Consider the following 27,846-nt stretch of genomic DNA (forward strand, 5'->3'; position numbering starts at 1 on the left):
TGACAAATTATCACATCCCCTAGTAACAGGTAAATATTTCAATCTGTCGTGTTACAATAAGGAACATTCCATTCACGTCTTCCTCTTAACATCCTCAGTCAGACTTGGCAGCCTTCAACTGTAGATTGCTTCAGTCAATGTTCTCCCATGGTGTGGATTCTGTCAGTCAGTTTACTTCATACATAACAGGGGCAATAACCTTCACTGCCCGATAAGAAAGCAAGTCTTTCAAATGAGGGAGGGTAGTGTATGTTTTTATGACAAAATATAATGTATGCTGCATGCGCTGTTCTTCATGCATTCTAAATACTTGCAGAAAGTGCATGGTTCTATGCCAAGTTTTATTTGACCGCGATAATGATCATTTCCACAGTACATTCATTACTACTACCATACAGATTTTTGGGTTTAATAGTTTACAGCAACTTTATTTCCCACAATCAGAAAAGCTCATTCTCACTTCTATTAAAAACCTCCTCTAGAGACTGAACTAAACAATTGGCTGTCCATCAGCTGTGAGACATAAGTATCAGCAAGATGAAGACTGCTTTTCATACTGTAGTCAAGTTCGTTAAGACATCATTAATGTCCCATTCTGCAGCAACTTACACACACAAGAATCTGTGAAACAGAAATGCCATTCACCCAGTCAAGATCTCTATTACGCACACTAATGAGGCAGAGAACAAGCACAAACCTAGTCTCATTCTCCTGGGGCTGTGCACTAAATGCAGACAATATAGAGGATGGTATTAGAACTATCCTTCTTTTAAGGAAAGAGAGTAGAATATAATCCAGGTCTCCAGTGTTTTCACAGATTTCATTGTTATCGATCAAAATGCTGTTGTTTGCTTTTAGCTGTGTGCTCCGAAAATGCCATACACATACAAATACTGCTCCGGGTGTGTATGCCAAGAATGCACAATAACTGGATCTGAACTTATGGTGTGTAATTTTTAAAAATGCTTTTAATCTTTGGGCTGAATAACTTCATAAAATCTATTGTTACTGTACAGAAGGTGGCCATTGACTGGTCAGGTCTGTGCAGACTTTCTGCAAGAGCTACTAAACATGTCCCACGGCCCCAACATTACCTCACAACCCTGTAAATCTTTTCTCTTCAAATAATTATCAATTCCTTTTGAAAGTCATAATTCAACCTGCCTTCACCACATTCTAAGGTAGCTAGAATTACAGATCCTAACCACTCAATGTGTAACTTTTCCTGTTACCTTTGGTTCTCCTGTCAATCACCTTAAACTTACATTCTCTTGCTTTCACACCTTTCACGAATGGAAACAATTTCTCTTTATCTATTCTGTTCTGACCCTTCTTGATTTTAACACCTCTATCAATCTCTTGTGAAACTTCTATTCTTGAAGAACTCCAGCTTTGCCAATGTATCTACATGCTGGAAGTGTCATCTCAGGATCTATTCTCATAAATCTTTTCTGCACCCTCCCCAATTCCAGAGATTAAGTTATTAATATTTAAAATAATCATCTAAAAGTTGTTTTCTAAATTATTGCACCAATTTCACTAAACCCTTTTAATAACTGGTGTAAAGTTGCATGCACAGATAATTGGCATTTCACACCAGAAGCTACAAATGTATAATTACAATAAAAGCTTTATGTTGTTTTTTGCAAATCAAGCCTGTATTGTAAAACTTACATGAATACAATACCTTGAATTTAAACTGTTGTTTAAATTCATTCTTGCCTTTGTTCCTCCTCTCTATACAGGTTTCATCTCTCTATACTTCTCTGAGAACTCCGCATTTTTATACACACCCATTCTCTTCACCCAACTAATGCAACCACATCTTCAATGTCAAAACTTTCCCTAAGTAGTTCCACCTCACCACTTTCACCCACTGTTTTCATAAAATCATCCACTTTGAAGATGCGGTTATAGATGCTTTGGTTGACCATTCATTTATGTCCATTACACCTCTATCATATTTGAAGTACATTTTTCTGCATTCATTGTAGGTCTTCTACAATACGACTTGTTTTTTTTGGCTGCGGCAACATCCCACTTTGCAGGTAACTGTAGTGCTGTACAGAATCTGTTTGATATCTTAAAAATCCATGGGAGCACTTCATCCAAAAACAACAGCTGGATTTTGGGGACCCAATGTTCAATAAAGAATCATAACAGTTGACAATAGTAAATGAAAATTTACCTATTACTTTGCAGTAAATCAGGACTTACATCTTGCCAGCGCCCTCTCTTCCTCACCTGAATGCGCTGACTTCTTGCTTGGGCGAGCATTCACAGGTGCAGACACTCACCAGTAACTTTCGAAGGTCAGCATTACAGTTGGATCAGCTTTGACACAGAATCATACAAAATAGAAATAGGCATAGGCCACTCAGCCCTTCAAGTTGGCTCCACCATTCAATATAATCATGGATGATCATCCAACTCAGTACTCTGTTCCTATTTTCTCCCCATACTCTTTGATCTCTTTTAGCCCTAAGAACTACATGCACCTCCTTCTTGAAAACTTTCAATATTTAGACCATTAGCACTTTCTATAGGAGAGAATATAGGAGATGCATCAATGCATCATCCTCAAAATTCACTCTCCCACCCGTCTTTCAGTCATCTCCAAATTTGGGGAGATTACATTTAATTTCCCTCGACTAAACCATTAATATATACTGTGAATAGCTGGGGTCCAAGTACCGATCCTTGCGGTAAACCACTAGTCACTGGCTACCACTCATAAAATGAACCGTTTATTCTGACTCTTTGTATCCTGTCTACCAGCCAGTTCTCTAGCGAGATCAGTACATTAGCCCTCCTATCCCATGCATTTTAATATTACATGCTAATCTATTATGTGGGACCTTCTTGAACACCTTCTGAAAGTCTAAGCAACCACATCCACTGATTCCTCCTCATCAACTCGACTTGCTACATCCTCAAAAACGTTCAATCAACTTATGAAGCACGATTTTCCTCTCATGAATCCATTCTGACTCTGTCCAATCTTATCACTGTTTCCCGAGTGCTTTGCTATAAAATAATGAACTCAACAATTTTCCCAGCACCAATGTCGATAAGTTCCTGTTTTCTATTTACCTCCTTTTTTTAAGTAATGGAGTTACATTAGCTATCCTCCAAGCCATAAGAACTGTTCCAGAGTCTGCAGAATCTTGCAAGACGATTCATATGCTCTCCAACACTTTTGACACATTATTTGTGCCTTGCTTTGTGAGGACAGAAACAAAATATATATTTCTTGGCTAGTGATCTCTTTAATTCCCATTATAACATTCCCTGTCTCTGACTGTAAGGGACCTACATTTGTCTTCACTGAACTTATTCTCTTCACATACCTATATTAGTTTTTACAATCAGTTTGTACATTCCCCACAAGATTACTCTCGTACTCTATATTCTCTTGTTAATCAATCCACTTATCCTCCTTTGCTGAAACCTAAACTGCTCACAATCATCCAGTCTGCTGCTCTTTTGGCCAATTTGTACGTCCCTCCCTTGGATTGAATACGATCCCTAATTTCCCATGTTAGCCATGGCTGGGCCATCTTCCCCATTTTATTGTTGTGCCAGACAAGAATGAGCAATTGTTGCAGTTCTTTCAGACATTCTTTTAAATGCCTATCATTGCCTATTCACTGTCAAACCTTTAAGTAACACTCCCTAATTTATCATAAACAACTCATGTCTCATACCAACATTCTTCTAAACACAGTAGCCCAATCTCAGAATCAACTATGTCACTCACTGTCTTAATGAAGAATTCTATATTATCGTCACTCATCCCCAAGGAACCTCACACAGCTAGATTGCCCACTAGCCATTTCTCATTACACAGTACCCCAGTCTAGGGTGGTCTCAGTGTATTGATCCAGAAAACTATCTCGTATCCATTTCAGGAATCCCTCCTCTACAGTATTTTTACTGATTTAATTTGCCTGATCTATATGCAGATTAAAGTAGCCTATAATTAAAGCTATACCTTTATTGCTTGACAGCAGGTGCTGCCATGCAAATCAAACAAAAGGTTCTTAAACTCTTCCACCAGGAGAGATTTGATAAAACCAGCAATTCTCTCTATCTCTCCTTTATCGGTTAATTCAATGGCCATATTGTCGCATTTGAGGCACTGGTGAGATTTTGGCACAGGGTTGAGATCAACCATGGATCATTTTTCTATATAATTTAGCTTCTGGCTGAATACGGTGGATAAGCACCATTAATGTACAATCCATTTTTATACACAATGATACCTACACTGTAAATATTCTTTGAAGCCTTCAAGGCAGAGCGTCATTTACAGCAATTTGCAAAACAATAACTCACTGCAGCCTTTATTCCTCAATTGAATGATGACATAAACTTATTTTTAAAATCAAAAGTTTGTTCAAATTGCCAGTACAGGGCATACGTTGATTTGATCTGAGAATGCTTTACAGAGCTTCCTATCAATAGCGGAGATACGAATAATCCTATGTCACAAAATGGCCAATTTATTCTTCACGCACTTAGCTTGTGTGCTGGAAATGAATATCCTCATTAAAGTATTAGTCTTTAGCTCACACTATGAGACATTCATTTTACAATTTTTTTCTTTTCACTGTAGTAATGTAGTAATTGTATAGAAATTCCCGATTTATTTGGAAAGTTTGAAAACTTCATTCTGTAGATTTGACAAAACATCTTCAACCGCAGGGTTTTTATTTCTAACTATTTTTCAGTATACCTATTGAAAGAAAATATGTGGGTGCTGGTCTATATTCAGCTGAATTGTGATACCATGCAGTTAAGACTCAGACATGAAGAGCTGCAACTTGGTTGAGGTGCCAAAGGACATGTGAAATTACTCCAGCAACAGCAATTGCCTTCAGGAATGGAGAAGTTACAAAGTTCACAAAAAAATGAGTTAACTCACTGTCAGATTCTCCCCTATCAAGCAAATTTGAAGTTTCAATATAACTGCAACAAAATTCAACTTTGCATAAACTCTGAGTGTCAAGAAGAAAGAAATTGTTATATTGATGCCTTCTCTCCAGGGACAAAACACGAACAATTGCCATGACACGAAGATTTAAAATGAACTTATTTGACTTTATTTGCCAGCTCCCTCTGAATCAGCTGTGCTCTGCTGTGTTACCAGATTGGTTGATGCCTACAATTTCTTTTCTGTCACTTTCTTCTTTCTCTCCTAATCCATTTTTCCCCATTCTCTCTCTTTATTGCTTTTTTTGCCTAATTTGCCTAATGCACCTTGGTTCTTTCTCAATCCTTAAACAAAATGGTCATGACAACAGCACTTTCACACCATGGCTCACCGACACCTTAGATGCTTCATAGTCGTAGGTGTGCTGTTATCAGCATGTTACGATGCAAAATTATCCATGGCTGAAAGATGCAGGGCAAAAGTATAATTATTCGGGCATGATATGGATGCTTTGCTCTAACTATCTCTGGCCCACTATGTTATACTCCCTGCTTCATTCATGGTAAAGTACTCCATGGCCCTGTTCCTGTGAAAAATATTCGTCTAACTTTGCCTTTGGTCTTCTAATGATAATTTTTGGTCTATCCACATTTGTTACCGATTAGAAAAACTCTTTCATCACACACTCAAAATCCTGATTAATTTCAGAAACATCTGTTAAATATTGGATGTTTCCACAAGCCAGGCCAAAAGTGGTTAAATTATGATAAGGTGGTTTCTGTGGACTAAAGAGGAGTGGATTGCATTTAATGACTAAAAAAAGGAGAAAAAAAAACTCATCATACTTGGTACTCACCAAAATAACCTGGAAAAGAATGGGCACAATTTGGCAGTCTTCAATTAATCTGGAAACATAAATAATTAGCATCATATAATTAGAACACAGGTATGTTTTCACTTTCATTAAAAGATGCAAAACTGATCTTGCTATTGATACATAAATGAATGGCTCAGTGTGAGCAACAAATATCGATACATGAGTGACCCACAACACTGACCCCTGACTAATGCAGTTGGTAATTTAGTCTTTGTATACCTCATAAACATGAACAACGTCACAGTTTATTGGAAATGATTCACTGCTTATCCCATTGATCAAAGCTAGAAATTCAAAATACGGTTGAAAATTTTACAAGACATGGAAGTAAACAATAATAGAATGAATAAAAGGTCATGAATTGTGAATCAGGTAAAATCCAAATGCTGGACTTTTTAGCAATTTTACAAAAAGTGTGTTGATTTAAAACAAGAAATGTGCAACAAACTTCATCTACCAACATCATCAAAAAAAATCCACAAAGTAACATTTTCTATTCTTCAAAAGAATTGCATTAGCTTTAAGATTCTTTGGAACGTCCAGAGTTTGTGAAAAGATTTTACATGTTTGCATGTACATGTTTTGTTCATAAGGTAGAGGTTTGGAAGGTCCAATTTTCCAAGCACTATTTTAACTTGCAATTTACACCCATTCATTTAGGGAGATGATAAAAAAAACCTTCTATTTAAAGAATTGGTAAGCCATAATTGCACTCATGAAAGAACCAGATGCCAAATAACCTAGCTTAAAGTTTTGTTGTGGGAGATGATTTTCGCCTTCCCTTTCTGAAAAGTGCTGATTCATTTGGGTCACTGGCCATGATCCAGTTTCCCCTTCATCTGGCTGTTTCATGATAGTCAATAGTACAAGCTATCAGCCTGTGGGGGTTTCAGCAAGGATAAGAGAGGCGATTGCCTAGTGGTATTATCACTAGATTATAGTATTAGAGATCCAGTTAATGTCCTGAGGATCTAGATTTGAAACCTCCTATGGCAAATGATGGAATTTGAATTCAATAAAAATCTGGAATAAAGAGTCTAGGGTAATCATGAAATGATTATTGGAAAAACCCATTTGGTTTATGAATGCTTTAGAGAAGGAAATGGCTGTCCTTTCCTGGTCTGCCCTACATGTGGCTGCAGACCCACAGCAATGTGCCTGATTCTTTACTGTCTTCTGGACAACATATGCTGGCCTACATCTTGTGAATTAATACATTTAAAAAAGGTAAGATATTTAGCAGACCAGGAATCTATGGTTAAGTTTCATACTTGTCAGCCTGTAAACAGTGGGTGAAGAGAGAAGAGAGACTTGCATTTCTGTCAAAGTGAAAAATTCTTGATCTTCAGAGTTCCCTGCTTAGTTAATTCTTATTTTTATTTTGTTTTTCCATTTGCCACTTTGCTAGCTTTAGCTCAGCTAAAAAACAAATTTCTAAAAATAGACTTTTATTTCAGCTTTCCATATTCCATTCGTGAGAGGTACAATCTGTCAAAATCTTTATTTTTGCCTAATTTTCTTCAGCTATTATTTCTTTGTTTTCACATAGAATAGAATGATTGGTCAGAGAGCTTTAAAATTCAACTGCATATCGTGGACCACAGTCTCATTTTGGGAGAACATCCTTTCTCTGAAGATCATTTGTACACCCTTTAGTGGTTATTTTTTTCTTGATTAACATACCAAAAATGACTGGATTCGTTTATCTCAGTTTCAAAATTTACTATGGTGGGATTTGTTTTCCTAATCTCTTAATTACTAACTTGTGCTTATCAATTGACTTTGTTGAATATGATTGGCAATCATCATCCAATCCTCTGACTCCATGCTCTTTAGTTGACCAGAAGCAAGACATTTCATTAGCCAGAGACTATACTCTGGAACTTTCACGACAATCGTTAAAACCCATCTGAATGTCTTTCACCAACTTTTGTTTCAATCTTTAGAACCACTTTCTCTTAGTCGTAGCAGCTATCATTGCTCCCACACTCCAATGAATTGCCTGGGGACATAGTTTTATGCTAAAGAAAGCTATATAAATATCATAACTAGGAACAGAGCAGGCCATTTGGTCCATCAAGTCCGCTATGTTTTCCAATGAGATCATCACTGATCAAATTGGGCAGCACGGTGGCTCAGTGGTTAGCACTGCTGCCTGACAGCACCCGGGTTCCAGGTTCGATTCCAGCCTCAGGCGACTGTCTGTGTGGAATTTGTACATTCTCCCAGTGTCTGCGTGGGTTTCCTCTGGGTGCTCCAGTTTCCTCCACAGTCCAAAGATGTGCAGGTCAGGTGAATTGGTCATGCTAAATTGCCCATAGTGTTAGGTCCATTAGTCAGAGGGAAATGGGACTGGGTGGGTTACTCATCGGAGGGTCGGTGTGGACCTGTCAGGCCGAAGGACCTGTTTCCATACTGTAGGGAATCTAATCTAATCATCAAAAATAATCCTTGACTCCAATTTCCTGCTTATCCTCATAAACCTTGACTCCTTAATAATTAGATATCTGTCTATCTCAGCCTTGAAGAAACTAAATATTCAGGACCTAACCTTAGTTTCCCTCTTCAATAAAATATTCTACAGATTTCTCACCACCTGGAAGAAAACATTCCTCCACATCTCTGACATCTTAAGTGGGCTTTACTTTACTCTGAGATTATGCCCTCTGGTATTAGACTATCCCACAACAGGAAACAACCTCTCTGGATCTACCTTGTCAAGCTCTTAAGAATTTTATAAGTTTTAATAAGGTCTCCTCTCAAAGTTCTAGATTCCTTTGAGAACAAACCCTCCTTATTGATTGGATGTTGCATTGATAAGTGGTTTCTCTTGGGATTAAATACTGTCACCAACACGTCAGTTTCTAACTTGCAACAATTACAGCCAAGTTGATTAAACTAATTTCGCTAGCAAATCTGTCCAAAACTAATGTGAGGCTACTGACTGGGATACGAGAAGAACCATTAAAGAATGTTGTTAAACTTGAAAGCTATAATATTCTGCTGAATGTCAATCAAATATTCTCTGACAATTTTCTCTGATTCCTATTAACTCCAGTTTTTCCAGAGCTCTTTAATACTGTATTTAGTCAAATAGTGCTTTAATTACAAGAGCAGCCAGTCTCACCTCCCCTGTGGTATTCAGCTCCTTTGTCTATATTTCAACATATGTTAAATGAAGTGAATGAAGTCAGGAGATGTCCATGACAGAACCCAAACTGAGCACCAGTGAGCAAGTTATTCCTTTCTAAGTGCATCTGATAGCACTATCAATGATCCCTTCCATCACTTTACTGATGATCGAGAGTAGACTGATAAGACTATGATTGGCTGGGTTGGATTTGTCCTGCTTTTTGTGCAGAGGATATACTTTTTTTTAGTATTTGATGTGTAAAATTGTGACAAACACAATGATTGGTAGAACCACGCAGGGAGCTTAATACTCCTGGGTCACAGGGTCATGACGGTACAGAAGGAGATCATTCAGCCCATCGAGTCCATGTCAACTCTCTGTGGAGCAGTCTAGTCAAGTTTCATTGCTCCTTTCCAGCTCCATAATCCCGAATGTTTAGTTTGCTCTGGTACCCATCCCGTTTCCTTTTAAAATGATTGGTTATTTCCACTTCCAGCACCCTCTAGGCAATGACTTCCAGGTCATTAGCAATTGCTGTGTAAGTGCCTGACCAAAGCTTAGACATCAGTTGAATTCAAAAGACAGTTGGATGTAAGCTTGGGAACATAATATTATTCAAATTGGAGATCCAGTGGAATGAATAGACTTTTTAAAAATCTCTGATCTTTCTTGTATGCCTTTTGATCCATCAGGCTATACTGCACCTACAATGATAAAGTTGTAAACTGATCCAATATCAAATAGAAAACTTATCAACATCAATTTCTGGAAATGCACACATTTTGGTCCAGATTACATTGATGCATGCAATAAAACCATCTAAGTACCTAAACCTGATTTCCCAAAGAAATCACAAGTGTTGTAGTCAGAAACATTGCATTTGACATTTCAAATTTCCACTTTTAATTTTCCAGGCTGTTAAAACATTATTAAATAATCAAAACAACACTTCCTTCTTCAAGTTATTTTAAATTGAGGTAATCAAAATATCTAAAATATAACAGAATTTTTTGAGGGATGTAAGGTAGATCCTGCATAATCATATCTCAAAATAATTTAAATCTACTTTCAATCAAACAAGCGTGGAAATGTTTCACAGCTGAATCTCTATCTCTTTGCTGAGTATAAAAGAATTCAATGCAGTCAAAAACTTTCCATACCAAATAGGGATGCTTTGTGAAATTAGCGTTCTGATCAACAACATGCCTTCAGTCATGCAGTGTACAATTTAGTTGTTTTGAATTGCAGTGAAGACCGAATTCTGTGCTTGACTCATACTCTATTTATATTGCAGTGAATCTCTGGAGGTAACCATATAAAGGGACAGTTATAATAGAAATGAGGTGGCAATCACATATCCTGTGGCACAAAACACCATTAGTGTTGGGGTGGGGGTAGGAGGAAATGGATCTGATGTTGAACCCCATTTTATTCAGTCCACAGGCATCTTTGGGCAGTATTCCAGAGGCAGAATCTCCAAGTGGTGAACATAACTCGCAAACAATTTTGCATGTACATGATAATGCACACACAGTAGTTTTAAAATCTATTATGCATGCTTATCAAGTGTTACAAGAAATGATTTGCATTTTCCAAATGATAAATCAAGCAAATTGAAAATATCAACAAGTTTTACTGTATAACCGGGGTTATGGGTTAGCTTTAGAATGTCCACTTATTCATATCATAAAGCAAATAGTCCTACTGCTGCTACAAACAGACATCAAATAATTAGTATCCCTTTTGTTCTGCAAGACAACAAGTTGTGGGCTGATTGGCCTCTTGCTGTGCCAAACGATTCTGTGAAATTACAGGTTAGAGTTTAACCCCAAACCATGTAAAACTTTCAAAGTTATTTATTTCCCAAATTCTTTTAAACCACTAAAAACGATAGGAGAAAATTATATATTTTTAAAATCAGGAGATCTTCATTAATCTATCATTCGGACAGTTTTAAATTTTATGCAATCTCCTACTCTTAAATATTACATACAGGGACATATATCTAAAAGTTTAGTCTCATACTGAGTTTAATTTCTTCCTGGAAAATTATGCATCCAGGATTCTTCAATGACCAAATACTTTTGTTTATTTCACCTCAGTTTTGACTTAGGATGGGCTAAAAATTGCAAAGTCAAAGAAAATCTCAAAAATACACATTGGAAATCATGAAAAGATATTGATCATGAATCATCGACCTTTGCAATTGACTCTATACAGTTTAATAAAATATACAATGCACAAATGAGTCTGCTTAACAGATTTACCTCAATTATGTAGTACTACCTTTAAACACTGGCAATAGACTAGTTTGTCTTTTCTCACAAGGTGCAACCAGATATCACAAATTGAAGAATACCAGGAGCTCTGGAATGTGTAGCATATGTGATAAATGACTCATCAGCTCATTCCATTCATAGTACAAGGTATTTCAGTCATCTGCTGAATATAACAGCAACTCACAGCAGTGCAGGATGTCCAGCTGAAAGAAACAGCTGTAAGTGCAGTTTTTGGTGAACTTCAGAAAGTAGGGTGGAAGATGAAAACACTGAATCAAAAAATGTTTGCTCAAGTTTCTTCCAACTACCTTGCTGCAAACTAGCTCAGCAAGAGCTATACATATCAGGAAAGTAAGGAAAACAGTCAATAATTTTATCATTGGATCAGACAAATGTTTATGTGGAGTTGATTGCACATTTGAGGGTAAATCATGAAGATGTAAAGAGTGTTTTCTTGGAAACAGCATCTCTGATCATGGTAAATTCAAGTTGAGGAATTGTTTGAGAAATGAGTGCTATCAGTATTCCACAGAAGATTGCCATGCTTTGTCTTGCATGTGCATTTAATTCTACGGTCATGAAGCCGTTTCTCCTCATACATTGTGGATTAATTGTGCAGTACTCCTCAAAGGAACAGTTTTCCTAAAATAATGTTATTGATGATGGGATGCTGTTATTGTATCAACAAGAAGAGGTTAGTAAAATAAAAATGGCTTTTCTGTGGACTGTTACATTGTGGTAAATGCACAGTTCAGCTTGATAACATTTCAGTAAAGAGATTCGTATCATGAATCCTCCATGTGTCAATGTACCAAAAATAGCCGGGAATTAACAGTGGATGCTCATAAAAACATACCATTAGCGCAAGAGAGATTTTTCCAGTCAAATCACAATATACATTATGGTTCAGAGTTCAGGGATCGCTCTTCTTGTGTTTTCAGAGGTGGTTGGGTGAGAGCGTTTATGGTAACGTCTGAGGTTCACCTGATTTTGAGATTCACGTCTCAATGTCTTGAGCTGTACTGGCAGGTTTTTAAAAAAATTCTGGGGTGGGGAGGAGCACTGCTGCATCTCCCAGCTCCTCATTGAATTAAATTAATTATTGTCTTTGTTGAAGATGTTCCAAAGTGCTGGTGTCCATGACTGCAGTCCACAACATCAGCTTCCATAAAAATTGTTAAACTCTTTACTTGCATCTGTACACAAAGGGGCTAACACCTGCATCAGGTGTTGTTGAAGAATGAAGGACAAGACAAATCAAATCTAATGCAGAGAAATACAGTTGGTTCTGATATAACACTACAGTTCTGTTCTTGTGCTAACTTGGGTTACAAAAAAATTGTGCAATAGTCGCTCCATATAAACTAATAAAACCAGAATTGTGTTAAAGCCAATACAGGTAAGGAAAGTTCGCACTGTACAAATAACAGTCTAAATTCTTCAATCGTGTTAAAAGCCAATTCACGTTGAAGAAACACACGTTATAACAGAACCGACTATATGAAGTGATTCATTTTGGTATAAAGAATGTGGAGAGACCCAGTTTCCTCCGGGTGTTCTGGTTTCCTCCCACAGTCCAAAGATGTGCAGGTTACGTGGATTGGCCTTGCTAAATAGCTCTTCCAGCACCACTAATCCAGAATCAGGTTTCCAGCATCTGCAGTCATTGTTTTTACCTAAATTGCCACTGTGTCCACTGATGTGCAGTCTAGGTGGATTATCCATGGCAAGTGCAGGGTTACAGGGATAACCCTGTACAGGGATACAGGGGCATGGGTCTAGGTGGGCTGCTCTTTGAGGGTTGATGTGGACTCAATGGGCCAAATGGCTTGCTTCCACACTGTAGGGATTCTATGATTCTAAAGGATATAATTCCAAAAGGGTTGGAGGAGCAGACAAACCTGGGAGCATATGTGCACAAATCATTCAAGTTAGAAGGGTAGGTTGAGAGGTTAATAAAGCGTAAAACTTCTTGGTTTTTATAACAGAAGTGTAGAATACAGAAGCAAAGAAATTATGATAAAGCTATGCAAAACACTGGTTCAGCTATGACTGGAGTTTGTATCCTGAGCACCACACTTTAGAAAAGATTTGAAGGCATTAGTGAGTGTTAAAAGAAAATTGACAGCAGGTTCCATGGATGAAGAACTCCAGTTATATTAATACATTGGAGAAACTGGGGCTGTATTCCCTGGAGAAAAGAAGAGATTATTTGATACAGGTATGTCAAATGAAAAAGGGTTCAGAAGAATAGATTGGGAGAAGCTGTTCCCATTGGCTGTAGGATCCAGAAGCAAGGGGCATAAATTTAGAGTGTTTAACAGAAGAAGCAACAGTGACTGATCAAACAACTTTTATTAGTTTAGCCAATTCACTTAACCTGCACAGCTTTGGACTGTGGGAAGAAACCAGAGCACCTGGAGGAAACCGAGACTCTCCTCATTCTTTCTGCTGAAATGAACCACTCCATAGTTCTCTGCATTCAATTTAATTTGCCGTCATCCATGATGTGGAGGTTTAGATTACTCACAGTGTGGAAACAGGCCCTTCGGCCCAACAAGTCCACACCGACCCGCCAAAGCGCAACCCACCCATACCCCTACATGTACCCCTTACCTAACACTACGGGCAATTTAGCATGGCCAATTCACCTGACCTGCACATCTTTGGACTGTGGGAGGAAACCGGAGCACCCGGAGGAAACCCACGCAGACACGGGGAGAACGTGCAAACTCCACACAGTCAGTCGCCTGAGGCGGGAATTGAACCCGGGTGCTGGTGTTGGACTTGGGTGGACAAACTCAAAAATCAATGATGAAATGGCAGCGATCTAACAGGTCTGCTTTGCTGAACTCTGCACCATAACTCAGGGGAAGTGGTGTTTTTATCCTCCCCAAATAAACTACAGTAGCACCTCGACATACGAACGACCCTGTTCACGAACAAATCGGTTTACGAACAGGGTTGTACGTAAAATTTTGCTTCAAGGTACGTATGAAATTCAAGGTACGAACGAAGGTACGAACGCAAAAAGCCCGTGTGCGACCACGTGGTTTCATTGTTCTGCTTTGCTACGCGCTTGTTGAACACAAAAGCTCTCGGGCCCCGCGTGATCTCATTTAGTTCATCTTTGGCACGTGCGCTGTGAACAGCCAACAAGCATTCTTACCCTTTCCGAGCAATGGGAAAAATTGATTCAGTTCGCGAACTTTTCGGTTCGTGAACCGGGTCCCGGAACAGATTAAGTTTGTAAGTCGAGGCACTACTGTAGTTTGAAGAAAATTGATACTTAATATTAGTAGAATTGCTACATACTGTTTTGTTTTGGTAAGTGAAGATGACCAGAGGCAAAGGACAGAAAAAATCACAACAGGCAGGACACTCCCCTGCAGCATCGGACAGGCCTGCAGCCTCATTGCGGCCTCCCCTAAAATCCTGATGAACTCACATACTCAACAAGGCCTGGCTATGGGGTTCGCGCAACTCCGGGAGAAGATTGAGGCATCGATTGAAGAGACTCAAGCCAGGCTGCAACCTTTCTCAGCCATGCTGCAGGAAGCATGAGCAGGAGCCACAGAGTCTTGGGATGCGAGTGGAGGAGGTCGAGCAGCGAACTGCGATGTCAGAGACTGCGATCAAGTCCTTGGTGGGATGTATCTAAGCCTTGGAGAAGCAGGTCAGTGACCTCGAGAATCGAGAACAAAAAATATCCAGGTGGTCAGGCTGCAAGAGCGAGGGGAAGGTGAGCAGCCAACCAGTTTTTTCGAAGAATGGCTACTGTGATTTCTGGTCAGGGAGGCCGAAGCGGACCAAGTGCAGATTGAGAGACTTTACCGGCCGGTGATGTGCAGGCCCGGTTCAGACCTAGTGTGAGTCCAGTCCATTCGGGACAAACAAAAGGTAATGGAAGCCTCCAGATCACTGGGTAAGGTTCCTCAGGTCATGATTTATAAAGGATCAAAGATTGTGTTTTTTCAGGACTTCTCTGCCGCCGTGATCTGCAAGGAGGAGACTGAAGGACCTGGATATTCAATATTCCATCAGGTACCTGGCAGTCCTCCATTTTAATAATGAAGGGTCCGTGCATGTATTTGACTCCCCAGAAAAAGCAAATAACTTTTGGACATTTTGAAATAGACTGGATGGTCCAAAGAACATGGACAATAATGGGTTCTCTTTTCTTTCCCCTTTTTCTCTCTACCTCGTGTACTTCTCTTTTTTTGCTTTATTATTTTATTACAGAAAGTGTTGTTGGTTTTGTTTAGTGATAATTGAGGTCAATGTAGGGTTGAGGATGGGTGAAGTGCCTACTTGTAGTTTCTTTGTCCATAATACCTATCCTTTGCCTGAATTTGGGGCTTGGCTTGAGCTACAAGGAATTATGGAGGTGCATGCAAGTAGTGTAAGTGCCCCTGTGGGCAGGGATTGAGTTTCCCATCAAGTGTTTTTTGTATGTTGTAATTAGTTTGGTTTGTTGATTTTTAGTAGAGGTAGTTTTTGCAAGTTTTGTTAATGTACTTTTAATGTGTGTATTTTTTAGTCTATGAATCTCCATTTATTTACATGTGGCGCTTTGTGAATAGGGCTCTTTCTCTTGGGGGTTCAAGAGTTGTTATAGAGGGATATGGCCAAGTATCTCCTTAAATGGTGCACCTGCAATATTAAAAGGAGTCACTTGCGAATCAAGAGAAAAAAAGTACTTTCGAGTCTCAGGAAGGAGAGGGTTGATATTGCCATGTTGCAAGAAACCCATCTTGATGAAAAGGAGCACGTAAAGTTACAACAGGTTTGATTGGGTTTTCTTTTGTCTAAGAGCAGGGCAATTGCCATACTTGTCCAGAAGAGTCTTCTATTTAAGTTATTAGATCAAGTTAAAGATGAATATGGGCAGTTGACAATTCTTAAAGCTTTAATACATGGTGAAGAGTATCTCATCCTAAATGTTTACTGTCCCCCTGCACACCCCCTCATATTTCTGACTGATGCAATTTCTAGGTTGATTGCCTTTGGAACATGACACACTATCATAGAGGGAAATCACCTCATGGACCCCATAATGGATAGAATGCCCAAAGGTCCCCAAAATACCTCTCTGCAATCCAAGCAACTGGTTGACTTATGTGTGGAATTGGGGGTGGTGGATGTTTGGAGATGTCTCCACCTTACGGGCTGGGACTTCACTTTTTTCTCTAATCCACACAAGTGTCATACCAGGATTGACCTTTTTCTAGCACCCTTGGTTTTTCTGGATTTGGTGATGTCCTGTAAAATTGGAAACATAGCCATTTCCGATCATGCGGAAGTGTATTTGGAGGTTGAGATTTAGGGCAATGGAACCGGTTCCTGGCATTGGTAAATGGATCCTTTCATTCTCAAGGACAGTAAGTTGGTTGAGTACTTCTCGAGTGAATTTAAAGCTATCAATTCAAGTACGGCTAGTAACTCATCTATACACTGGGAGATTGCTAAGGCCTATGCTAGTGGGATAGTTATCTCTTATTCGGCTTGCCGGCAGTGACAGAAGGGAGAGCAACAACGTCTGCTCGAGGCAAGGTTGAAGGCAGCCGAGACAGCATATTTTAATAGGCTGTCAGTAACTAAATTGCAGCGAGTCACAGCTCTCTGGGTTGCTTTGAATTTCATCCTCACTTCGACAGCGAAGAGAAAAGTCTCTTTCACGAAACAAAGGCTGTTTGAGCACGACAATAGGCCAGGCAAATAGCTGGCATATCTGGCTAGAAAAAAAGCGCGGAGAAAGTGAGGACTGCAGATGCTGGAGATCAGAGCTGAAAATGTGTTGCTGGAAAAGCGCAGCAAGTCAGGCAGCATCCAAGGAACAGGAGAATCGACGTTTCGAGCATAAGCACTTCTTCCTGACCTGCTGCGCTTTTCCAGCAACACATTTTCAGAAAAAAAAGAGCACCCTCCAATCCATTACATTAATTAGAAAAGGCACTGAGATTCTTATGTGTGACTCTAAAAGGATCAATGTGGCATTTTGGAGTTTTTACTCAGAGCTACATCGGTTGGAACACTGCGAGGAGACTTTTTAAAGAACCTGGACTTTCCAGGTTTGACCTTGGAACAGGTACCTCTTCTTAACACACCCTTAACAGGGTGAGAGATACAGGAGGCAGTAAGACAGCTCCAAAGTGGGAAGGCACCCAGCCCCGATGGTCTCCCAAGTGAATTCTACAAAGAATTTATAAATATCCTGTCAGGGCCGAGGCAGGACATATAAAACTATTCATATAGTCATGATTGCATCCCACCATCCCTCAGAGAGGCTAACATCTCTCTAATTCTCAAGAAAGGGAAGATCCCGGAGGACTGTGCTTTGTTTAGGCCCATTGTACTGTTAAATTCGGACTTTAAAATTTTACCCAAGACATTTGCATTCCGATTGGAGAAGATGTTGCTCTATATTGTTAAGGAGGACCAGACGGGTTTTATAAAGGGCAGTAGGTCCTCCAATAATATTAGAAGAATACTGAATATGGTCCAAGTGTTCAGGGTTTGGTAATCTCTTTAGATGCAGAGAAAGCATTCAATCAGGTGGAGTGGCCATATCTTTTTATACTCTGGAACGGTTTGGTCTGTGTGAGGTCTTTGTCAAAATGGTGGAGGTCGTGTATAGTGACCCTCCGGCTGCAGTTCTCACCAATGGTGTAAGATCCTGTAATTTCAGTATTGGTAGGGGCAGTCAGCAAGGTTGTCCCCTTTCACCACTACTGTTTACATTGGTGATTGAGCCACTGACAGAGGTGATCTGTCAGGACCCTAACATAGCTGCCCCGGAAGTGGGATCAAGGGCACATAAGATTACATTATATGCAGATGATGTTCTCCTTTTCTTACCAAATCTAGCAGTTTCTGTACCCCATTTAATACAATGCTAAAATTTATTTGGCTATTTTTTTAATATAAAATCAATTTTGCAAAGTTGAAGGCTATGCCCGTGGGGGTTCTTAAGGGCATACCTGGGGGCGGCACGGTGGCTCAGTGGTTAGCACTGCTGCCTCACAGCACCAGGGTCCCAGGTTCGATTCCAGCCTCGGGCGACTGTCTGTGTGGAGTTTGCACGTTCTCCGTGTCTGCGTGGGTGCTCCGGTTTCCTCCCACAGTCCAAAAGATATGCAGATCAAGTGAATTGGCCATGCTAAATTGCCCGTAGCATTAGGTGCATTAGTCAGAGGGAAATGGGTCTGGTGGGGTTGCTCTTCAGAGGGTCGGTGTGGACTCCTACCTTTGATCAATTATTTAAGGCTAACTTTGCTTACTTGCTTGACAAGTTTAGACAAGTCCTTCAAAGATGGGAGGCCCTTCCAATCTCTTGGTTAGGTCAAATAGCCCTTATGAAAATGAATGTCCTTGCCCATCTGTTAGATCCCATGCAAATACTCTCCCTGATCGTTCCCAAGCAAACATTGCGGAGACTCACTGGTTGGCTTAGTTCTTTTATTTGGCGTCATAGATGGTCCCTCATTAAGCTTGCCAAATTGCAGTTATCCCAAGGGTTGGGGGGAGTAGACTTTCTGGAAATTAAGAGATACCAATTAAGCTCCCGTCTGTCCTTTATGAATGAGTGGTTTGTGATCAATATGGTTGGAAATTGAGGCCTCCCAGGCAAAGTGCCCCTTACTAGTTTGTTCTTTATGGAAGTGGACAGTTATGGAATACTGTCAGAATCCAATCATTATTAATATGGTCAAAGTATGGAGAGAGCAATGCAACAGAGTGAGTGCAGTTTATCTAAAACCTCCTTTCTTACCTCTATAGATGGTACGCCGGGATTTCAACTAGGGATCATGGATCCTGGATTCAAACTGTGTGCAACTAGGGGAGTCTCCTGTTTGGGAGACCTGTTTGAAGTGGAGGTCATGATGTCCTTTGACCAAATGAGCTGCAGTATGGATTGCCAAGCAGAGATCTTTTTTGTTACTTTCAGGTTAGGGATTTCATCCAAAAAAAATCTACACTTTTGACCAACCCCTATAGGTCTGACACAGAGAGGAGAGTGCTTCATGCCACAAGCGCACTCTCGCTTAGTGCTCTCTACCACCTATTGGGGTGCGGTGCCTCGAATGATATTGAGCGACTTTGTGAGATCTGGGAGCAAGAGTTGGGAGTGGAGATGCCCTCAGAGACATAGGAGGACATTTGGGAGAATATGAGGAAGATCTCAATCTGTAACAGAACACACGCCATGCAGTTGAAGGTTCTTAATCAAGTTCATCTGGCCCCAGATCATCTTACGAAATTCAAAAAGGGAGCATCGCCACTGTGCCCCAAACGCAAAATAGTTATCCTCACTCATAGTTTGTGGTCATGCCACAAGCTTCATAGGTACTGGAATGCTGTGACAGAAGTAATAGAGAGGGTCCTGGGGACTGAAGTGAAGGTAGACCCAGTCTTCCTTAGATGCACATGGAAAAAAGCTATTTAGCATTCTCACTTACGGTGCGAGGAAGAACATTTTGATGAACTGGGTGTCTGAGTATCCTCCGGCCCTGTTGGCGTGGCTTAAGTTAATTATGGAACACATGCCTTTGGATTTCCTCACCAACACGGTGCACCATAAAATGGAACTTTTTTAATAAAACATGGCAACCTTTTTTGAATTATCTGGATGCAGACTTGTCTGCCATTTTAATTAGGGCATTTGTTTAGCCATGATGATGAGGTTTAGTGAGCCTTGTGCCATTGGAGGAAGAATCCTGAATAAGTACGGGTGTAATAATTAATGCTCCCGAAGGTTGGGAGCTTCGATGTGGTTGCACTGAATGGCGGTATTTATTTATTGCTTTGTAGTGAATGTAGTTTTGATTTTTGTAGAGTAGAGTAGTTCATTGTAATGTTGTTATAATTTTAAATTGTTATATTTTTGCAATTTTATAATTTTGTAAAGGAAACATTTTTCAAAATAAAATGTTAATAAAATCACATGACACCAGGTTCTAATCCAGCAGCTTTATTTGAAATAAACCTATTGGGTATAATCTGGTGTTGTGTGATTTTTGACTTTATCCTTCATGTAAATGATTAGAATCTAGAATGGGATTCAGATTCAGTTGTGGGGTTATGAGAAAACTATGGGGCAGGGGACCTCGATGAGTTGCATACAAAGGGTCAGCATGAATACAAAAGGTCAAATGACCTATTTTCTGTTCAATGACAGGCACATATTGCATGAAACAGTTCAATGTGATACATGTTTTTCTTTTGGGTTTCTATTCTAATCAGCAGTGCTTGATCCAGTCTTCAACCAACAATCACAGAGACTTTATCAGCTGTAAATATAGAGCTCTCCTCTTCCCAGTCCAGGATACAAAAGTCAACTGCACTAATTCCTTGCCCGTCTCAGTTGAGAACAGCAACCAAGTGATGATTACAGACTGCACTTGGGACCCTCTTGTTTTGCAATACTCAATATTATGAAAAAAAGAGGACTGCAAATGCTGGAGATCAGAATCGAAAAGTGTGGTGCTGGAAAAGCACAGCAGGTCAGGTCAGGCAGCATTGGAGGAGCAGGAGAATCGACATTTTGGGCATAAGCCCTTCATCAGGAATGGTGGGGTGGAGGAGGGAAGGGGGCTGAGAGATAAATGGTTGGGTGGGGCTGAGGGGAAGGTAGCTGGCAAGGCGATAGGTGGATACAGATGGGGGATGATGGTGATAGGTTGGTGTGGAGGGTAGAGCGGATAGGTGGGAAAGAAGATGGACAGGTGGGACAGTTCAAGAGAGCAGAGCCGAGTTGGAGGTTTGTATCTGGGATGAGGTGGGGGGAGGGGAGATGAGGAAACTGGTGAAATCGATGTTAGATTAGATTAGATTAAATTCCCTATTTGATATCATGTAGTTGGAGGTTCCCAAGGTGGAAGATGAGGCATTCTTCCTCAAGGCTAGGATCTGGCAGTGGAGGAAGTCCAGGACTTGCATGTCCTTGGTGGAGGGCAGTGGAGTTGTTTGGTGTGTGTGTGTCCCAGAGATGTTCCCTGAAACTTTCCGTGAGTTGGCATCCGGTTTCTCCAATGTAGAGGAGACCACATCGAGAGCAATGGACACACTAGATGAGATGTTTGGATATGCAGTAAAATCTCTGCCAGATGTGGAAGGATACTTTGGGGCCTTAGATGGAGGTGAGGGGGAGGTGTGGGCGCAGGTTTTACACCTCTTGCGGCGGCAAGGCAAGGTGCCGGGAGTGGAAGGTGGGTTGATGAGGGGCATGTACTTAACGAGGGAGTCACGGAGGGAATAGTCTCGGAGGAGCGCTGATAGGGGTGGGAGAGAACTATATCTCTGGTGGTGAGGTCTGTTTGTAGGTGGCAGAAATGGCAGAGGATGATGCACTGTGTCTGGAGATTGGTGGGGTGGAAGGTGAGGACCGAGGATTCTATCCTTGTTGCAGTTGGAGGGGTGAGGTACGGGAAGTGGAGAAGTTGCGCTGGAGGACATTGGTGACCACGTAGGAGGGGAAGTTGCAGTCCTTAAAGTAGGAGACCATCTAGGATGTTCTGGAGCAGAACTGCTCCTTCTGGGAGCTGAACAGTGGAGGCGGAGGATATGGGAGTAAGGGGTAGCCTTTTTATTGGAGGAGAGGTGGGAGGAGATATGGTTCAGGTAGCTGTAGGAATCGGTAGGTTTAAAGTAGATGACCATGTTGAGCCGGTCACCGAGAATGGAGATGTTGTGGTCCAGGAAGGGGAGGGAGGTGTCTGAGATGGTCCAAGTGAACTTGAGGTCAGGGTGGAAGATGTTCATGAAGTTGATGAACTGTTCAATCTCCTCATGGGAGCATGAGGTTTAGGGTGTAGATTTGCTCGCTGAGCTGTAGGTTTGATATCCAGATGTTCCATTACCTGGCTAGGTAACATAATCAGTGGTGACATCCAAGTGAAGCGACGTTGGTTTTATCCATGGGTTGTACTGGGTCTTTTAGGTGTCACCAATCCAATAATACTCAATATTACACCAGACCATGCACTCAAGACCTTGTCTACTGGAATAATCTGATTGAATTTCATTTTTAAATTAGAAAAATGGCAACACATTTTTTTTCCATAGAAGTGAACAAGGCGTTCACTTCGAAGCTGTGTTAATGACAGTGTTAAGCTGACAACATTGTGTAAATAAATTTTTAACTTGAGTGACACTGTTTTTAAAAAGAGAATAACATATGATCAAACAAATCAGGACAGGAGTAGGTCACTCGAGATTGCTGTGCCATTGAACAAGATTGTCACTGATCTTATTACTTCATATTCCTACCTGCCCCAATAACCTTTCTTTCCCCTGCTTATCAAGAATTTATCTACCTCCGCCTTCAAACTATTCAAGTACTTTGCTTCCATCCTTTTGAGAAGAATGTTGGTTGAACCCCAGTCACCCATGATAATCAGCAGCAGAAAAATTCTGAAGTTCTATTTTCTGCATTGTTTCAATTTTCTGATACTACCAAAAAGTACAATTAAATATTTAAATAGAATAATCACTTCAGAAACAGTGATCCACAATTCATAATCCATAACTATGCCAGGAGAAATTTATGTTACACAAATTAACTTTAATTCTTTTGTTATATATAATGAAAATAAACTCAATGTTATTGGGAAAAATATTTTCATTGATCAGGTATCTTTTATGAAAACCCTTCAAAAGCTTTGCTGTAAGTAAGTCATGTAAGTCCTGTCTTCTGACAAAAACAAAGATTTGAAATTGTCTAACTGTTCATATTTCGTGTTCATTTGACAAATTCAACTGCATGCTGCAGTTTTTAAAGATTTTCTTCTCATCAATTCCCTCCTTCTGTCCTGCAAGTGCTTGTTTTTAAATTAATTTAGAGGAAAGATTAGCCAGATAGTTGACATTTTCAATGTTAGCAAGCCAGTTGTTTTGGTCCTATCTACAATATATAAACAAATATTTATTCCACTCAAGCAAGGCATTTCTAATAAAGCAGACCCTTGAACTGCTGTGTTGTGAGGTTCCTTGATATTAAAAGTAAATCTTCTGCACCATCAAATTAAATAAACAGCTCTGGTCCATTGAATTTTGGTGATTAAATCTCTTTTGAGTAATCATTATTATTGACTGACTATTCTATTTACTTTATTGTCTAATCTGGCAATCCGACTGGATGGCAGATTACCAATTTTTCCATAACATTACTGCTCAGCTACCGAGGGATGAAGCTGTCTGACAGATGACTTCAAAGGATTCTGTCAGCCATTTAATCTCTGGAAATCTGATAGAATGCTTACCCTGCTTCAGTCTCACTCAGGGATAAACATTGCAAGGGTTAGATAGTATCATCCAGTCTAAATATTTTCTTATTGCATCCCTTACAAGCAGTCTTTTAGAACATCAAATAATGTTCTCCAACCAAGAGTAGTCTCAGTGAAAATAGGCACTTCCACTATTTTGCCACCTTAAGTTGGAGGGTACAATGTTTTAGAGCATGTGCTCACCAGTAACATCTTCTACCCCATTCTCGGAATTGAGAGAGATGGCCTTCCGCAACAGAACTATTCTATCGCTTGCTGTTGGCAGACATCGTATTCCATATTCAACAATCTTGCTATAACAAGGTCTCTCACCCTCTCTCCTTTATTTCAGTTAGGTTTTCTGCTCAATACGCTCTTTTCTTATTAAATTCTATTCTATAATTTCTCCCAGTGTGGCTCAATAATGATACTTTCCTAAACCTAAATGCTTTCTTCCCAATATACAAATAGATATCAAGGAAGCTGAAAGCACAACAGTTCAAGAGCCTCTTTTATGAGAAATTCCTTGCTTGAAAGGAATAAGTAGTTGTTTATATATTGCAGCTAGGACCAAAACAACTGGCTTGTTAGCATCAAAAATGCCAACATTCTCATTGAATCAGCATTAATATTTGGCTAATCTTAGCTCCGAAATGAATTTAAGATAAGCATCTCCATCAATATATGAATAGCTTTCAGTCTTACTTCCTGAATTACTGAAGGTTTTTAAAAACTAATTAACAAAATATGAATATTGTACAGAAGCCTTGCATCTACTATCCATCCCCAAATGCAAATGTGGTAAGTCAGCTTCTTGGTATATGGAATAGGGAAACAGGCGCTTAGTATGCTTTCCTTTATTGGTCAGAGTACTGAGTATAGGAGTTGGGAGAGCATATTGCGGCTATACAGGACATTGCTTAGGCCACTTTTGGAATATTCTGGTCTCCTTCCTATAGGAAGGATGTTGTGAAAGTTGAAAGTGTTCAGAAAAGATTTACAAGGATTTGTCAGGATTGGAGGACTTGAGCTATCGGGAGAGGCGGAATAGGCTGGGGATGTTTTCCCTGGAGCATTGGAGGCTAAGGGGCGACCTTATAAAGGTTTATAAAATCATGAGGGGCATGGATAGGGTAAGTAGACAAAGTCCTTTCCCTGGGATGGGAGAATCCAGAACTAGAGGGCATAGATTAGATTAGATTAGATTACTTACAGTGTGGAAACAGGCCCTTCGGCCCAACAAGTCCACAGCGACCCGCTGAAGCGTATACCACCCAGACCCATACTCCTACATTTACCCCTTCACCTAACACTACGGGCAATTTAGCATGGCCAATTCACCTAACCTGCACACTTTTGGATTGTGGGAGGAAACCGGAGCACCCGGAGGAAACCCACGCAGACACGGGGAGAATGTGCAAACTCCACACAGAGAGTCACCTGAGGCAGGAGTTGAATCCGGGTCTCTGGCGCTGTGAGGCAGCAGTGCTAACCACTGTGCCACCGTGCCGCCCACAAAGGTTTAGGGTGAGAGGGGAAAGATATAAAAGGGACCTAAGGGACAACTTGTTCACGCAGAGGGTGGTGCATGAATGGAATGAGCTACCAGGCTGGTACAATTGCAACATTTAAAAGGCATCGAGTTGGGTACATGAATAGGAAGGGTTTAGAGGGATACGGCCCAAGTATGGCAAATGGGACTAGATTAATTTAGAATATCTGGTCGGCATGGACGAGTTGGACCAAAGGACCAGTTTGTGTGCTGTACACCTCTATGATTCTATGTTCAGAAGATCGTTCTACAGTTCTGTTAAGTTCTCGGCTTTTGACTCAGTAATGGTGAAGTAACAGTGATATAGTTCCAAGTCAGGCTAGTGGCTGACGTTGGGAGAATGTGCAGGTGTTGAGTGCCAGTGTGCCTGCTGCCCTTGTCTTTCCAAGTAGAGTACACAGGTTTGGGAGCTATTATCACAAAAGCCTTGGTATAGCTCATAGGTTCATTAAGATATGGAGCAGAATTAGGCCATTCAGCCCATCGAGACTGGTCTGCCATTAGATCATGACTGATATGCTCCTCACCCCCATTTTCCTGCACGTTCTCCATAATCCTTCAACATATTACCAATTAAAAATCTGTCCAACACCTCCTTAACTTTACTCACTGTCCTAGCATCCACCACACTTTGGGGCAACAAATTTCACAGATTCACAACTCTTTGGGAGAAGTAGTTTTTCCTCAAATCTGCTTTAAATTTACTACCTCTTATCCTAAGACTATGATCTCTCTTCCTAGAATGCCCCATAAGAGGAAGCATTCATTCCATGTCTATTTTATCCATACCTTTTTCATCTCTAATATCTCAATTTGATCTCCCATCATTATTCTAAATTCCAGAAAGTATAGGCCCAAACTGTTCAAACTCTCTTCATACGACAAATCCCTCTTCTCTGGGATCAATCTCATGAACCTCCTCTGAACTGCCTCCAATGCCACTACATCTTTCCTCAAATAAGGGGATCAAAACTGTGTACAATACTCCAGGTGCAGTCTCACCAATGCTTTGTATATTTGCAACAATATGTCCTTACCTTTATATTCTATTTCTTTAGCTATAAAAGCCCGCATTCCATTAGTTTTTTTTAATTATCTGCTGTACCTGCATGCTAGCTTTGTGGGACACATGAACAAGCACACCTAGATCCCTCTGCACCGGAGCATCCCAATGTCTCTCCCCATTAAGATAATAGGTTGCCTTTCTATTTTGTCAACCCAAATGCATGATCTTTCACTTATCCACGTAAAGTTCCATCTGCCACATTTTGGCCTACTCTCCTAACCTATCTATATCCATTTGTAAGGTTCTTATTTCCTCATTGCAATTTACTATCCCGCCTATTTTTGTGTTGGCCGCAAATTTAGCTAAACTGCCTTCTATCCCTGTATCCAGGTTATTAATATAGATTGTAAATAGCTGGGGTCCAAGGACTGAACCCTATGGCAGCCCACTATTTACATCTTGCCTTCCAGAGAAAAAAAATCCTGACTCTCTGTCTTCTGTCCATCAGCCAGTTATCTATCCAAGCTAATAAATTACTGCTAATCCCATATGATCCAACCCTGTGAATTAATCTTTCGTGTGGCACCTTATCAAACACTTTCCAGAAGTCCAGATATATTACATCTGGATCCCCATTATCTACTTTGCTTGTTACACCTTTGAAGAACTCTAGCAAATTAGTCAAACATGATTTATCCTTCATAAAACTGTGCTGACTCTGACGGATAATATTTTGATTTTCAAAATGTCCTGATATTGCTCCCTTGATTATTGATTCTAACACTTTCCCAGCAACAGATGTTAAACTAACTGGTCCATATCTTCCCACATTTTGCCTCCCTCCCTTTTTGAATAAGGCATTTCATTAGTTATTTTCCAATCACTGGAGACTTTCCCATATCCAGGGAATTTTGGAATATTGTAACCAATGGATCCACTATCTCCAGTGCCAAGTTGAAGTTGAATCTAAGTTGAAGATTACCCAAGTAGGGAGGGGGCAAGGCCATAAAGGGATTTCAACATAGGAATTAGATTCGCATTTGAAGATCAAAGCCAGTATTCGTCAACAGCAAGGACAAGAATCCAGTAATTCATCTGCAAAGATTCCTGATAATTTTGATCTACACTCTTTTCACCATCTTAACTACCACTCCCTCAATCACTGGCACAAAGTTGTTGCCATATGTACTATCTACAAATACACTTCAGCACCAACCAGGGAGCAGGCTATCTGGATTTGACATTGGGTAATGGGGAGAGATTAATTGATGACATCATAGTAAAGGATCCTCATCTTTATGTGATCCACACACGGGCATTCCCTTTGCAAACATCTCTGACTTTGCAACTCCCTGAAAATGTTGAAACCCAATTCTTCAACCAAGCTTTTGGCTCACCCCTCCAATACCTCCTGCTTTTGATTTGTGATCTATTTATTTATGATTACACCCCTGCAAAACACCTAGGGATATTTTTCTACACTCAAGGCACCACCTACAGTCTAGCTGTTGTGCAGGAATATTCTCAATACATTAATGACAATCAGTTTGCTTATTTTCTACCTTGCCATAATGTGCACAGGCTGAAGTATCAAAAACCTTTTATTGACTTGGTAGACAGGTTTTTTTTATAGGTATTTTTAATCAACCTGTTTAGATCTATCTGAAGCAGATGGGACTTGAATCCATACCTTTTGGTCCTGAGGTAGAGCCCTTAACATGACTATTATGCCATGATCTCCCATGGGAGAAATAATTATGTTAAACAAGCTGTCCACATATATTAGGACACACCTCTAAA

At 40.2% G+C, this 27,846-nt stretch overlaps 1 protein-coding gene across 4 annotated transcripts in view; it reads right to left on the reverse strand.

Moving 5' to 3' along the window:
• Positions 1–27,846, reverse strand: part of ulk4 (unc-51 like kinase 4) — a 502,471-nt gene that overhangs the window by 185,243 nt on the left and 289,382 nt on the right. For all 4 annotated transcript variants that reach the window (XM_043719540.2, XM_043719541.2, XM_087978491.1 and 1 more), the window contains one exon: positions 5,793–5,841. In XM_043719540.2, coding sequence (XP_043575475.2) covers positions 5,793–5,841 — 49 coding nt within the window. The remainder of the gene's footprint in view (positions 1–5,792; positions 5,842–27,846) is intronic.

The sequence above is a fragment of the Chiloscyllium plagiosum genome, unplaced genomic scaffold (genome assembly GCF_037043375.1).
Source record: "Chiloscyllium plagiosum isolate Xiang-an unplaced genomic scaffold, Cpla_swu_hap1 HiC_scaffold_34, whole genome shotgun sequence".
Lineage (NCBI taxonomy): Eukaryota > Metazoa > Chordata > Chondrichthyes > Orectolobiformes > Hemiscylliidae > Chiloscyllium > Chiloscyllium plagiosum.